The sequence below is a fragment of the Metopolophium dirhodum genome, chromosome 1 (assembly GCF_019925205.1).
Source record: "Metopolophium dirhodum isolate CAU chromosome 1, ASM1992520v1, whole genome shotgun sequence".
Taxonomy (NCBI): domain Eukaryota; kingdom Metazoa; phylum Arthropoda; class Insecta; order Hemiptera; family Aphididae; genus Metopolophium; species Metopolophium dirhodum.
Genome location: NC_083560.1, coordinates 81726525 through 81743686, shown reverse-complemented (window position 1 = coordinate 81743686; position 17162 = coordinate 81726525). Strand labels below are relative to the sequence as shown.

At 28.4% G+C, this 17162-nt stretch overlaps 1 protein-coding gene across 1 annotated transcript; it reads right to left on the bottom strand.

The window, feature by feature from the left end:
- Positions 1-275: 275 nt before the first annotated feature.
- LOC132936761 (uncharacterized) lies at positions 276-5772 on the bottom strand. The gene is made up of 4 exons (XM_061003531.1): positions 5477-5772; positions 5300-5396; positions 3867-4084; positions 276-364 (listed from the first exon to the last, which is right to left on the bottom strand). The coding sequence occupies exons 1-4, from the start codon at positions 5573-5575 to the stop codon at positions 314-316; spliced, it is 465 nt and encodes a 154-aa protein (XP_060859514.1). The 5' UTR covers positions 5576-5772; the 3' UTR covers positions 276-313.
- Positions 5773-17162: the final 11390 nt, after the last annotated feature.

Genomic DNA, 17162 nt, shown 5'->3' with positions numbered 1-17162 from the left:
TTTGGTTTTACTCAATTTTGGTGTGCAATGATTTATCATTGAATTAAAATTTAACACATCCATTACAGTGACCTACTCGACACCTACTGTACAGCAGAGCAGTTACCAACCTTTTTTTTTTTTATAATATAAATTTGAGACTGAAATTAAATATCATCAAAATAGACTTTTATATTTCTATATTGTAAGTAATAATACAATTATAATAAAATGAGTTCCATTACTACATACATTTTATAAAGTAAGATGAGTTTCAAAATAACATAAGTCATTAATAATTAATTGTAAGCTTTTATTTATGTAAAATTTACTTTTAACACATAATCTCATCGGTTTCAAAAATTAATTTGCATCTTGGTAGATCCTGAAAATAATAAACAACAATTAATACAAATATTTATAATTAGGTTTAAGTATACTTAAGCTTTCCACCTAAATAATCGGGAGGCAAGTAGACCCAATAAAAGGTAAACACAGATATTGCAAACGACTATGGACTATCTGGAGAGTTAAACAAGGTAGAATCCTCACTTACAAAATATATACAGTAGAAATCGATAATTACGAGTTTCAAGGGCCAGCTAGTTTTTCTCATTGTAGTTAATGTATACATATTAGTATATTACTATACATGTTATGACGAGGGTTCTTTGTAACCAGCTCGGAGGGATGGTCAAACAGAACACAATTCAGTGTTTACAGTTGATGACTCACCTGAGATTATACACCAATATCTATGTAATGCCGTAAAATTAAAGATAAAATATATATATATCAATAAATAAATAATATATACCTAACAGGTTGATCAAAATAAGTATTATATTAGGAAAAAGATAACAACTGCTCTATTACCAAAAATGTATTTAAAATGTTATTCTTTATAGCCGATAACTCATGATAATCATTCTTATTGTAAATCTATATTTTAACATACAATCATATGGGCTCATACCACGACCTAACGTTTTGCTTGTTGTAAGCAGTGATGTTGATTATATGTGATGTTCACTATAGTGATTTCTACAGTATATTGTATCCACAAACAATAAGCTAAAGAACAGGAACATTATTGTTACGCTAAAGATAAGCAACTAAAATGTTATAATAACTTCCTTGAAAGCCTTAGTATACAGTATGGAAGTATGGAACGAATCAACGTTAAAAACAGTTCCCATTAAAACTGTCTGTTTTTGGGGTGCCTCGACCAATTTGGACAACACTGAACAGGATACGATCTGACCAAGGAAAATGCTACCATTTAAGCAAATGGGGTTTCTCATAAATATCTGCTTGCAGATGTGGGGGAGAAACAAACAGTGTAAGCACATAGTTCTGGAGTGTCCTAAAACCAGTCAAACAAAATTTCAAGGAGGAATTGAAGCAACAGATTGGATGCACAAGCTGACTATGCGCCTATAGACTCCTTTTCCAGCTTCTATACCTTTTTGCCTTCTCACCTGTTTCTGCCTCAAGTTATTATACTATGCATTTATGCTCATTATTTCATGTTTATTATTATTATTATTATTGTTATTTATTGCTGTAACTTTCTCCTGTTTGAATTTATTTAAATATGTATATTTCAGTTTATTGTTATTGTATTACCATATGTTACTGTATTTGCTGAAGCCATGAGCAATATAAAAGTACATTTAAAAATGTAAATAATTTGTTTTATTAGTATTATGTTTTCATAATATAATATCTCGTATTATATTAATGGAATTAAATGTAATTTCTCCAGCTAATATTTTAAAATAATAAACCTACAAAATATTTTAGGTTTGTTCAATTTATCTTAAGAATTATGACATACTAAATTTAGTTTAAGGGCTAGACGCTATGAGTTAGTAAAAAATAAGCTGAAATAAGTACAATTGTAATACTTTTTAACACATATATATTTACAGTTTTTATATTTAATATAATACAGTTAATTCAATCAACTTGGTGTAATGCAAATTATATTTAACATTTTCAGTTAATATTTTGCACCATTTACCAAACCCTTATAACATTAAAACTAAATGTTTCCAACACTGACAACACACTTTATCATGTCATCAAGAATACAAATACAGTGGCGCAACTAATGGGTAAGTTAGCAAAGTGAAACTTTGGGCCCCCCCGATAAATTAGTTTTTAGTATTTTTTTACATTTTATTATTATTATTACCTATATGGCCAGTGGCGTGACGAAGGACTTTATTTGAGGCACGTGCCTCAGCTTAAAGGGTGGTGGGTACACCACTGGAGACTAGGGGCATTTCACATATAGTAAATAATTTATTAAGTACACACTAAGACTAAGCCAATCATTCTCAGTTACCATTTAAGTAAATACGTAATTATTTATATAAGTTCATATATATATTACTATAAATTATTGTGCCTCATAAGTTAACGAAGTTCGCCACGCCACTGTATACGGCTATATCTTTTTATAAACATCTACATTAAAATGAGATGGTTATACTATAATTACCTATACTGTTATTTTAATAGTTATTGTTAATAGCCAATGGATTACCTATATTACACTATGAGTTATTGATTTAATAATATTATGAAATCATTACCATGGATTAATGGCGGCCAAGAATAGTGTTCTAAAATGTATACAACAATCAACAGCCTACTTGTATTGTTATTCTTATAACAGGGAGTTAGGGACTTAAGTTAAATCAATGTCAAAATAATGTTTAACAATACATATTTTTTGTAATTACATTGTGATGGATATATCATAAATGGAAATTTCCACTGGCACCCGCATCTATGTTTAATATCAAATATTACCTATCAATTAACACTATGAAATATTATGTGTTACAGTGTTAACAGTCTCGAATCATGAGTGTTAAGTCTTGAAATTTATTTAGTAATTAGTTGTGCTTTTTGCGTATGCGACATGTATTACAAATAATAAATAATTATATGAATATAATATGATAATTTCAATTTTAATGATATGTATATATATTTATTCTATTTACTATTTTAATATACGTTTTGTTTATGGACAATAGACTATGGTAATAGTATCTATATATTAGCTACATTCTAAGGGCGAGAAGGTGAATTTATAAAAGATTTATTAGACTTAAATTTCTTTATTAGTATAATATTACCTATTTTCTATTTACATAATCGTGAAGTATTTTTAAGTAGTTATTTGTGTAATATCAGTATATTTTGTATGATTATTATGTCGATATGAAGAGTGTATGAAAGTAGTTTTGCTAAACGCAAGGCAAAGAAACACCAGTTTGGGTTTAATGAGAGTCAAATATCAAAACTTGAAGGTATTTTTTTAATAAATTGTTTAATTGAACTGTTGGCAAAGATGATAGGTATATAACAAAATATACTATACTTCAATATATATTTTATATTGGCATATCTGAATTGCATTAGATCATAATATTATGTGTTATATAAACTATCAAGAGTTGATATTCTCTACTATTGTATTTCTCAATATTTTGTAGAGCGTTTCGTGGATGACTTTTTACAAAAAACTAGAAATATTAATACTTATTCTATTTTATAAATTTATAATATTAAAAAAAAAGTTATTTTATACATTTATTTTTAATGTTATGAAATTACTAACTGACCCCATGCACTTTGTTGCCCGTTAAAAATGGTTTATATGGTTAATATGTATAAATAAACTAGCAATAAATTGGATAGTATAAATGGGTGTTTTAGCGGATACTTGTTTCTATAAGGTAAATTATTGAAAATTTACTATTTATTTAAAAACTATAAAGATATTGGTAACTATTAATATTTTAATAAATTGGTAATTACTGTTAAAAATATTTTTCAAACAACAAACAAATGTGCAAAAAAACTACCTCAAATTCCACAATAGGATCTGGTATTGGTAAATTCTTGATTTCTTCTATAATTTGCTTGCGGTTTTCGGTCAAATTATCCTGTTTGATCCATTTATCGTACATATTACAAATACGAGTACTCATCTCTTTGGCAGCAAAATCTTCAATTACCATATGAAAGTCATCGAGCATTCCTTTTTTAATATTACTAGTAATTAAACCACTACAACTCGTCCCTAAATTATAATAAATTAATATTAATTATAATTTAATTGATAGTAAACACTAATAATAATTTATATTATTCTAAACAATTTACATAATTGATTTTAGTGGCTAAAGTAGTTGGACTGAATATTTGTTATGTCAGAAATCCTTAAAAATTACATTTTATTTATTAGATGAGAAATACCGAACCAAAAATAACCATATTAATATGATTATGAACAAATTAGAAATGCATATTAATACAGTAAATTAGTCAGGGGATAAGAGGGCGCAGCCTTTCCTGAAGTTTTAGGAAAATTTAAAATGCCTATTCTGAAAACTTATGACGCAAGATGTAAACATATGTTAAAACTTTAGTTTGTATAAAATTTGCAACTAAAATGTCTAAAATGTTATACGTGTCCCGTGAAGAAGTGTCAACATCATATGATAGTATAACTTAAGTTATGAAAAACCCTTTTAAAGAGTTGTTATAACTTTTTATTTTTTTATTAAAATTTTTTTTAAACAAAACCGTACTTTCCCACCATTTGTTGACATATCTTCAAAACTTTTCAACTTGTTATCATATTTTTTTTTATTTTAGAGCTTTTTTACTGTGCTATCAACTAACATACATAATCAAACCAGAAATGTACAAATTATTTTTATTAAATTAAAAAAAGTAAAATTCTGTGGAATAGTAAAATAAAAATAAAAACTGTTGTAAATAGGTACAGCAATATTTGGAGTTATACACAATTTCCTTTTAAAAATGCTAATTAAATTACACTTTTTTAATTTAATAAAAATATTTTGTACATTTCTGGTTTGATTGTGAATGTTAGTTAAAATCACAATATAAATAGCTTAAAATAAAAAAATATGATAAAAAGTTTAAAAGTCAGCTTATGTGCAGTCAGTTAAGTTTTGTTTAAAAAAAATAAAAAAGTTAGATCTCCCTCTTTTAAGTGGTTTATATTAATAACTTAAGGATCATATGACACCGGGTGGTCACTTCTTCACGGGATACATTGTATATCTACGGCATCAGTACCGGTATACTAAATACATATGAGTTATGATAGATCCTAGTCAAGCTTCTCCTATATAACAAATTATTAGCCCCCCCAAACACTGGATTAATATTTTAATTCTTAAACTAATGAAATAAAATATAATATCAAAACATTTATGACTATTAAGTATTAATAATTATTAAGAAAATGAATAGATTTACAAACCATATATCAAAATACAATCGAATACATTCTGTATGAATTTCTTTATATCTTTATACACATTTTCGCGTGAATCTCGTGAGGTACGATCAATAACCAACTTAAAAAAAAAATATATATATTACAAAAGTAACAGTAGCTACCTAGTGAAACAATAACATGTAACAAAGGTTCACTCACTTTCATTTCTGGCCAATTGTTGAACAGCGCAGAGATGATGTTTAAGAAATTGACTTTATCGTTCCATTCGAATTCCTTATGGGCTCTTGAATTCATCATACTCAACTACCTACTCAGTACCGAAACAAATTAAATAAAGGAAGAAACAGATAACAAAACTAGTTACAACTGTGAGCCATAAAATAAATAAAAAGTCTTCTATCATCGAGGAGATACTTATATTTATATATTTATTTTATTTAGTGTATGTTTTGTGGTTACAAGCATTAGACTTGTGCAACGACAACTGTTACGGATCACGGCAGCAACTAATCTGATAGCAGCATGAAAAATAAAGTAGATAGCACAATGTAGAGAAGATAAGGTGACACCGCTTGTACCAGGGTATAGAGATAAACCACGGTCTTATATAAGACGGTGAGATAGACATTGTGTGAATTGGCAAAACTTGTTGATTATGGCCTTGAACTATACATAGTTTGATAATTAACCAACTATTATAATTATTAATTATAACAATAATTATAGTTATTACAATTATTATAATTATTACAATTATTTTATAATTTATTTATAACGAGTATACTAGGTAGGTATATATTATTATTTTAACTGATAATAATATTATATTATATTCTCTATTGTAGATATATTTTCTTTACATTGGGCTTAATATTTAATTTTTTTGTTACCTAGTAAATAATTTAAGTATATAATTGTAATTATTATTTTTTATTTGGGTATTTGGGTGTACTTGGGTTAGTAGGTAGTAGTTTATTTGAGCTTTTATTAACAGTTTAAACTCGTACCTTATACCTACCTATTGTATGTCGGTATTACTAATTCCATTGTAGTATATATATATTTTTTATATATCTATAAGGAACTCATACAATGTCCAGTTAAAGTTAACCGACACTTTACCGGACATTGTAAAAACGGCCCTTAAATAAATGAATGTATAAATATCATAGGTACAATAAATGTGTATATGGCTATAATGGCTACATACCATATAATATTATTACAATTTTTACGTAATAATTGGTACATGATTCCAAAACATTGGTTTATTTTAAGAATCTATACAATGTACGATAAAATATATTATGTTAGCATGAAGATTATTGACATTTGAACAACAGTTAATAGACTTAAATAAAATTGCAATATAAATGTCCATTACGACTTGTATAAAAGTCAGCCTTCGATCAAATGGTATTCCAGTGATAACTTCTGAACTACCAAACGGATTATTTACGTCAATATCGTATCATTAAAAGATACAGGAGAGGTTTCACCCTATATCGTGGTAGATAGATATTAATTACTATCTGTCGTGGTGCAGGACGCAAGGTGAGGTTAGTATAATACGTGTTAATGATAACAATAACAATAGTATTGTGTTCGTGCTTGTTATCATATTTCTTATCTATAACCAAGTACCTGAGCACCATCCAGCTCATTACTATCACAAAACAAAATATATAGAAGCGACATTCCGACATTCGATAAACTGATCGGGTTCTTGTTTACCTGTGATCTTTCAGTCTCATCCACCGAAAAACATGGCCGCGCACCAAACTGAGTTTATACGTTTGTTTACCTGAGTGACGGAAACGTTTTCTACTATTACGTTCAAGGCCATAGTCACCCGATTTGGCCAACTCACATAGCACACATTGGCATTCCCCTACGCTTTATAGGGCATGATCATAAATAGATTATAGATTATATCATATTAAAAACTCGGTCGTAGGGTAATCCCTCTAGACTCTAGAGCGTTTTTTACTTAATTATAATATATATTTGTATATTAGAATATAATATGCTTATACAATATTATTATAAGTTAGACCTTGAACAGTATTTCACATATAATAGGTAGGTACGAATCGTTATATCTACAGGCTGATTTTTTAAACATGCTCACCCCAATTTGTCCCTTTAATAATAGATACATAGATTCTAAATTTTAGAATTTTTAAGTATAGCTAAATACCATATTTTTAAATTCCTGACATTTTTTGTACTACTTATGGAGTGTCCTGTATACTACTGTGGTGATACAAACTTCTATTTTTCAAATAAGAACCCCCTCTTTTTTAATGCAAATTATTTAGCGGTTGATTTTTCTGAAAACTTTTATGTATCTAAATCAAAATTGTAATAATTAGTTTCTGAGTTTTAAAATGTTTATACTTAGGATAACAATCCTTAAAGCTATATTTAATACAATAGGTAGTATTCATTACACTTATATATATATATATTAGGTACTTACTCATATTCTTAGATCATTTTTAAAATGCTTTAATAATTTTTAGATGGGCGGAGTGGAGTGGTATGGGGTTACCCTGCAAATTGTTTGTCCACTACTCAAACTTGTCTAAACTTTAAATAGGTACTATAAACTCATAAACTACTCGTCCTAAATTCAATTTTTATGCATCAAAATAGTTAGAAAAATATTCTGCTTTGGAATATGAAATTAAAACCCTATGTTGTCATTCAAAAAAGTAAAAACTTAAAAAATTATAAGGATCAAAAATATTTAAAAATATAATTTTTTAATAAAAACGTTGTTTTTTTAACAACTTGAAATTATGTAAAAAAATATTTTTAAAAACAATGATACTTTTGGAGATAATGAGAGTTTTACGCTGTATAATTAAATAAATCAATAAATGTCTATACATAATAAGATATCTAGATAAATTAATATAGATAACTGAAGTTTTCATCTAATCTAAGTCACAATACTGAGAGTAAATGCCCACTTGGCATCAAAAATAAAATGTAAGCAATAAGATAAGTATAGGTATAATATATATTTTATAACTTCAGTATAGGTACACTAATATTAAGATGCATATGTTTATAAAATATAATCGATAATCTTATTAGAATAAGAGAATTCTCTTTCTTTATTTACTATGATGTATCATTAAATCTATTTTGGGTTATAAATTACCTGATCTATGTTTTGGTTCTCTTTATTCATAAATTCGTACAATCATAATCCGTGTATACATCATTGATGTACATCCATAATCAAGGACGGTCTGGGAGAAAAATTCAGGCCCGAAAAATTAATTACCCAGGCTAAATTACTATGTCATAGGCGTAACTATTTATGTGGGTTTTGGTAAGGGGGCTGATAATATCCCCACCTCCCTACATTTGTTGTTATAATTATTTATTTATCTAAAAAACAGTTCTTAAATTAGTATCTTAAATTAGTATCTTAAATTAGTATCAACACTTTGATGTGATTACCCCCCCCCCCCCCCATCAATTAAAAATGCCTTGATAGGCGTATAAACCCCCAACTATATTATTATGTATTTTCTTAAAAATTTTTTAAAAAGTTCAACTAACAATTTATGGAACGCAATTAAAAGGAGGCAATATTGCAATATCAAACTTGAAGCTTTTATAACAATTTATAATTTATACCTTTAATAAGGTTGTCAGAGCAAGTGCGTTTTTAATACAAAAACATGTCTTACAAATTCTCACGCTTTGTAAACTAGTCGGGTTTCGTAATTTTTTTTTAAGAAAACATTTTGGAGGTATAGGATCAAAGCCTTCAAAAAAATATAATTATAGATGTTAAAATACCTATGCATTTTAATAATGCGCTATATTTGTTATTTTTTAAACGCCTCTTTCTAATAATATTCAAAACAAAATTAAAATGTCGATCCAACGTGAAAAAAGTCTTAAATAAAAAAAAATAGAGTGAATTAAATTTAGAGAACGACCCACCTCGTGTGAGTTAAGTATTCACATTCTCTCGGACGATCGGATGAAGCATACGAAATAATAATAATGCGTTTATGCGTCCCAAAATATACTAATCTTAAATGGGCAATTATAGTTATTACTTATTAGTTATTAGTAATAACTACCTAGCTTATTGTAATGAGCTGGTCACTACTAACCCTCTCCTTATCAAACAAAATCTATAAAAAAAAGACTATATTTTAACGATTTATTGTCTGTATTGGTTAGTAAGTTTAAGAGGACACTACACCCGCGTCATGCTGTGTCCGTCATACAAATGCAAAACATAGCAAAATCTGTTTTGCTCGGGAAAGATCCGAGAAGGCTATATAACAAAGAAACGAAATTTTCATCACATATGTAAAAATGAGAACTTTGGGCTATGAAATATCGTTTTTATTTTTTTCGATGTCGGAACAAAAAAAAATAATTATTCAAATTTGAAAAATACAAAAATGTAGGATTTTGAAATAATAAGAATTTTTTTCGTAATTATAAGTGATATTAAAAAATAAAAGTGATTTTTCGTAGTACAAAGTTTTCATCTTTACCTTTGCGATGAAAAATGTTGTTTCTTTGTTATGACTTTAACTTTTTCGGTTCGTTCCCGAGAAGAATAGTTTTTGCTAAGTTGTACATTTGTAAGACGGATACAACACGTTTGAAGTCTGTAGGACCATTTGGGGGGGGGGGGGGGGCTGCTTGAACTTAGACCTCCCATCAGTATTTTTGGATTTACGGGTCCCACGATGAATTGCATAAAAATTGCAAAATGTTGATACCAGTTTGAAGTATGTGGGACCATTGGGGGACTTCAAAAACGTGGATGCAACACATATATTCGGGTATAGCATTCTCTTAAATAGTGTTTTCCAATTTTCAATCTAAATTATTAGACGTATTGTTATTGAAATATCTCAAATTGTCGGGTGACGAATATTTATAAAATAAAATCTCGGAATTCAATTACAATTTACGATTATTATCTATACAGAGTACCTTCCTTTAGTATACATCCGGGTTTCAGGACAATTAATCACCATAATATTTAAAATATTTAAAAATAAAATTGAAGGGCCAGTTCGGGGCTACTGAATTTTCTTCGCGGACCATAGCCCCAAGGTCCCCCCCCTCTTTGGCGACGTGTCTGAATGCGGCGTCACCACATACGGCGATATAATGTTATTGTTATTTATTGTGAATCCCCAGTAAACCATTTATTTAGATATCGTACACCGTCTGTAGTGCAAAGAGAGTTTTGTTCCATGATGCGAGATGATAATCACCGTAACGATCTCTCGAAATTGCCTTTTTTGTGTGTATGTTTTTATTTTCGAATAAGGGAAAAAAATAATGCGCAGTATGCGTTATACTTAATATATTATATTCTTATACCTACTGACACCAATGGAGCGTGTAAAGCGCGATATATATATATATAATGCTCGGTATAATAATAGGTATTTCTGTAATTTATTATAATTGAAAAGGTACATGTTATAATATAATACGTATTATTTCGAAGGTACTGGGCTGGTGTTTGTCTTGTAAGACACTAAGACATGTGTTTGATTTATATGTTTCTTTATCTTTAAACGAACAAAAATAATAGGTGTACACTACCCCTACAGACATTCAGAGACCCGAGTGGAGCCAAACTAAATGCGAGCTCGTGACACTTGTATACGGTTCTTTTGTTATCCTGCAAACCGTATACCTGTATACCTACCTATATAGGCGCGTCGTCGCGACGGCGCGGCGTCTTATACTGTTGGCAGTATAATATAATATATTGTGGCGCCTTGAACACGAATATTATTATTCCATATCATTTCCACGTAAAACCGTAAATGGATTTCTCATGGCGTTTTTACAATAAAAATCTCTAACAAAAGTATTGGACATAATGCTTTACCCGTGTAGATAACTCCTGGTGATAATGATGTACAATGCAATGGTGTTCTCGTTGTGGTGAAAGCGACCGGGTTTTCTGTCGCGTTACCAATATAATATTATATACATTTTACATAGACACTAAGAATAATGATAAAAGCAAATATTGAATTCTGGATATTGGAATAAATTTAAATACATATTTTCATTTTTATATTGTAGCTGATGGGTAACATTTGAAAACATGCTGTTTCCATTTTACACTTTGTTCAGAAATTGTGAGTTTCTATTCTAAGTTACTTCATTTTTAGAAAAAAATATTACTAAGTTCATAAAAATGCATTGTTTATAGTTTATTATGTAATTTATTGTTATAATTTTAGTTTTAATATTATAATTCATAATTTAAATTACTGAAATGTATCATACCGTCAGTTTATCTCCAACAAATAGTATATTGTGGTCTGATTAATGGATTTAGTTCAGGTAAATCGTTTTACGTCTGTCTATGATGCACAAGGCTTCAAGTTTTTTATATTTAAAAATAAATATATTTTTTAGTTATATCTTTTTACTTAATAAAGTTTTTAGGATGAAAAATATCAATATGATTACTAACCATCAATACTTTTGGTGCAATTTACTGTTAAAAACCATAATTTCATGTTTAAAACTTAAAATTTAGTAAATCAATCATTCAAATGAATTCACACAGTTAATTTGTATAGATGAATTAATTATTAAAAAGCACAGTTTGTATTTGCAAGCATTTCGTTTGCTACGATTATAGTATAAACACTGTGCATTTTTAAGTGATATGGAAATGGTTCGTTTTGTAAACATATTTGAACTCATAGTGCGTTTTAATACAATTCGATTCTTCGTCTATTTTTCCCTAAAAAATTATATTTAACTCAATTTATAACATTTTGGAAATTGTAACTACGACCTACATTTTAAAATGACGGAACTCAATTTACTATGTTGTGTTTAAATTGTTACTATTTATTATTAAGTACTCAGTAAACATATAATAATAATTAATATTATAATGTGTTATGTTTAATAAAATATGTTAATCAGTAGGCATTCGGACGTTGAGCGTTTCATGTACATTACAATAAATTGTTTTTCACGTAATGTAAAAGCGACCTTGAGTGACTAAACATATTCTAATAAATATACAATTTCGGCCCACCACGAAAACCGACGACACCGCTTGGTAATAATTTAACGTCTTAATCAATACGCGTACGCGTAGTAATCGGCATAAAACGTCCTAAAACGATTTACATTTTCGTAGTTGTATACGACACACGCTGCGTCGGAGATTCCTAAAATTCGATCAACTGATAAACCGTCCGAGATCAGTCTGAATATAATTATTATTGATTTACATGAGCACTCTGTGGAAACCATCATTTACGGTTTCGGTTTTACTTTTGCTATACCATTATAATTTATGAGAACACTGACACAGTCGTTTTTCGCCTAAGCTGTACTAAAACGCGTGCATACATCCACGCATAAAAATTAATGCAAAGAGGTTAAACTCATGGGCCATGGCTAAATAAACCCATTATTTAACCATGGTTAAACTGATGTTTGATATGACGGCTGCATGTGGTAGCTCAGTTTATTCGTGCACCCGATCTTCCACCGACACAGTGCAATTTTTTTCATTAAATTCTCAACTTTAATTTCCTTGACCTTCACATCTCAAGCATTCTACCAGTATAGCTAGAATTACATAATTCGCACTACAAAAGAGATGGGGGATAATAATGTTCCTTTTATTGTAAATACCGCAAAACAAAAAATAACGATTAACAAAATATATTATATGTCATTAAACAAAACATAACATAACATAAATAACTATTAACGCAAAAATTGTGTAACATTTTAATTGTAAATAATATTAAACTGAATTTTTTTTTTCAAATGCAAGCCCTTACTTATAGATCTCCATGACCTTTTTTCAATGTTTAAGATCTGGTAACCATAAATTATATTTTTAAAAATGAAATAGTGTATGTTAAAAGATCAGCCATTAATTTTATAATTAAAGTTTAAATTACGGCCAGGCAAGGAAGTGGGTTTGACGCCGCGCCGGTACCGAAATTACTTACTACCTTTTTCCCCCGGGACTCAATTTACCGCATTAAAAATGTTCACAAATTATTGTGCACCTAATTTACCTAGCCTCAGAAATTTTCCCTCAGAACCCCCCTAAAAAGCCACTGATCTATCCTCAACAATTCTACTTAAGAATACTGTAGAATATTATAACGAGTATCTATACTGTGCTTATACTGCTATTAAATATCTTACATAGGTACAGAAATGTTAATGACGTGTCTACATAAATTATGGCTAATGGCGTTTTTGATTCACACGCATATAACTGTTTATTTGACTAACAAAATTATATTGGTGACAAAGAAATATGAACGCGACAGTAAGTACACGTGTATACTTAATTGATAAATGTTATAAATATGTATATTGAGTTTTGCGAGTGTGTGGCCCGTGTGTACCTGATTATTTCATTATGTTAATATGGGTGATATAAATACAACTTTCAAGTAGGTATCTCAGTATCCGTTTATCTGACATCAACATCATAAGAAAATTTCAATGTATATTATTTACTATATAATTTACTATTTAATATAATATTAACAATCAGATCATTTTCAGCTTAAAAAAAAATCGATTTGTATTTAATCGTTTTTAATGTAAACAGTTTTAATTAACATTTAACACATACAATTATGCTATGGATGCTTTATATTTGAAATATTTTTAAAAAATAAAAAATAATAATAACAATTCTATAGTTATGACTTATAACTTATTAGTCATTAGTTATTACTATAGGTAATCAATACGCACATATTTAGTCACTCATACACTTATAGTATTTCTTGTTTTTATATCATTTTCATTTGATGTTAGAGTTAAAATATAAATTAATCTACTTATAAATATAATAATACTTATAAATATAAATGAATCTGCTTATAACTAAATATAAGTTAAATAATGTTGTGTGTTAAATGCACCTATGTATTAATTGTATGGCAAAAACAAGGTAGGTATTTTAGTTAATTTAGGTATCTATACCTACTTCAAATAAAACACATTATGATTTTAATTGGTCATGTTTATATTAGGGGTCCCAAGAATATATTGCTCATATACCAGCACTCTCCCTTAACTCCCGACCTGTACATTTTTCTGCGTAATAACACGATATCCTCTGTCAGTTGTCCGAGTAAACCTATCTAATAAATAAAAAAAATAATGAAATATCTTCTTTATACCACGTTTACCGTGCGATGGGTGTGTCAGGTGTCATGGTATCTACTTTCGTTTTTATATGGCCACAAATAAAAAAAAATATACATTATTATTGTTATTAAAAAAAAAAAAAAACAGGTAATGTCACTTAATCACGTTGCATTCCAATTCCGCCACCATGTACTGGGTCGTAGCTCCTCCCCCCTTACCCAACAGTCGATGGCCGATCACAAAAGGTAAAAATTAAAGTTTGTCGATATAATATGATTTTCTTTTTTTTCCATATCTGCGGATATCTGTCTGCCTTCCGTTAATTCGTAGTTATCGCCATTTGTATGTAGACCTGTCTGTGACTATATTGTCATTAGACTTTGTTATAAGTTATTACTTATTACTTATATCTAACTACCATAGTCCTGATAATAGATAAATTATATGGATATACATAAAAATATATATAAATAGATCATATAGATATAAAATATCTATTATCAAGTCTATGCTACCTACTTATATAGTATATAATGATAAAAATAATTGTAATATATATTATATAATATGAATCTCACGCTTTAAAATACTAAATAATCTAATGACTAATGAATATATTATTATGCTTAATTATTTTATAAATCCTTATAGAAAAGCTCCAGTTTTTACAGGTTGTAATCATTAAAATAATAAAATCAAAATCAAATTCTTATGCTGAGTTTCATAAACAATTTATTAAATTGAATGGTTCACTAAAATTTAATGGACCACTATATCTTGTTTAAGGGCCCAATAGCTCACTATTGATTCATTAAATGTTTGATGCAACCCGGCATTAGGTATATACCTACTGTGGGCGTTAATATCTAATCTATGTACCTACTGACGTCGTTGGTATTTTGATAGCACAAAGTAGAGATCTGATGTAACCACTAACCATTATTAAACTAAGCCCCGAACAATTAGTTTTTAAAATAACTACTAAGGAGTGAACCCGAATAATTTGGTCTTCCATATAATATAGTGTCATAATATTATAATAATTTTTTTTCTAAGAAATAATAATGACAGTCTTATCTTTAAGGAATAGATTTGTTTAAAACGCGTGTGTAATGTTCTCGTAGATATAATATGTCAGATGTCATTCGTTGTCTTTCAATACAATTGCTCTATATTATTTAATTATACTTATCAGTTATCAGAGTGAATAATGAACAAACTCTCGTAATAGTTTTGAAGCTATAATTAATTAATTAATAATAATATGTGTTGTAAAATATTCAGAATTTAATATCTCCAATAATTTTTAATTTCTGGTACCTACAATGTGTTTCAGTAATTAAATGATATAATAATTATATGGACTCATCTGTTAAATAAATTACATAGGAACACATTGAATGTTTATAATACTTTGCCAAATAAAATGATGGTGTTATAAATACTAGTACCTATTTATAATCAATGATAGAACATACAAATAACACGTGCACTTAATAGCTTATATAGAACAAAATTGGTGTTATTATTCTTGTTAGTTGTTGATAATAATTAATGATTAATAGTATAATATTTTTATACGCTTATACGCTTAATACTCAATGCTCATAAAGCTATAAATATTATTTAAAAATAATTATCACGAGTCACGAGAAATATAATATAATATCTAAGTGTAGGTATAACGTCGTACGATTGTCTTTACTGTGACCATACAACAAAATATTATTACGAAATTATATGAAAATTAATTAAAATTAAATTTATTAGATTAGATTGGGGATTAAAAATCTTCTATACCTACTGCAATTTTGAGCTAAAACACTTATTAGGTATCTATCATAATTCATAATAAAATATAATTAGGTATACATTTTTTAGGGCATCTTTATAAGTCATAAACAGGGCTGTGAATTTAATGCACTAAAATGTTAAATAAACATGTATGCACTAAGAACTAGAAAAATGATTTAAAATATACACTTAAATTCAAAAAAATGCTTAACAAAAACGTCTTTATTAAAAAACTGATTTTTTTTTTTGTCCTAAGTTTTAATATAATATTGTTTGAACTTCTGTATTTAATAATAATTGTTATAGGTAAATGTATATAATTAGAACAATATCTTTTCAAAATTAATTTTCATCTACACGACAAAATTATTGTTTAAAAATAACAATCGGCTATAAATACGAATATTGTTCTCAGTATTCAGTGGAGTATTAGTATAATGGTATATAATATGGTATATTCGGCTCGGCGCAGCGCAGTACTCTAACCTAATTGAGAGTAAGCAACGGCCACTGCCACTAGTCTCGGATGGTACTATAGTCCCGGGTTCGTAGTTTGCAAAAACCTTGCCACACATACCCATGTTACTAACCAACCGTTTTCAACCGTAATAAGTAACAATTCCAACCTGACCGTACTCACACTACAGTAGCCCAACTTACAAGTTAATGATCTCAGTCACCGAAGCCTTAAACTAGTATAAAAAAAGGTGGATAAGTGGATGTCGCTCTGCTGTACAGTAGGTTACAAGTGGGTCACTGTAATGGATGGGGTTAAATTTGAATTCAATGATATAATATCATTGTATAAGAAAAACGATTCTGAGCAAAAACGGTCAGTCAGCCTATGATATTACCAAGTATATTTGATGATATTATTGTGAATAAAGTAATTTATATATAACCTATTTACGTG

Excerpts from the sequence above, each read along its gene's own strand:
- LOC132936761 (XM_061003531.1), bottom strand. The coding sequence starts at position 5,575 with ATGATGAATTCAAGAGCCCATAAGGAATTCGAATGGAACGATAAAGTC. Across the intron at positions 5,397-5,476 it reads ACAATTGGCCAGAAATGAAA|TTGGTTATTGATCGTACCTC; the intron begins GTGAGTGAACCT and ends TTTTTTTTTAAG. Across the intron at positions 4,085-5,299 it reads CGATTGTATTTTGATATATG|GGACGAGTTGTAGTGGTTTA; the intron begins GTTTGTAAATCT and ends ATTATAATTTAG.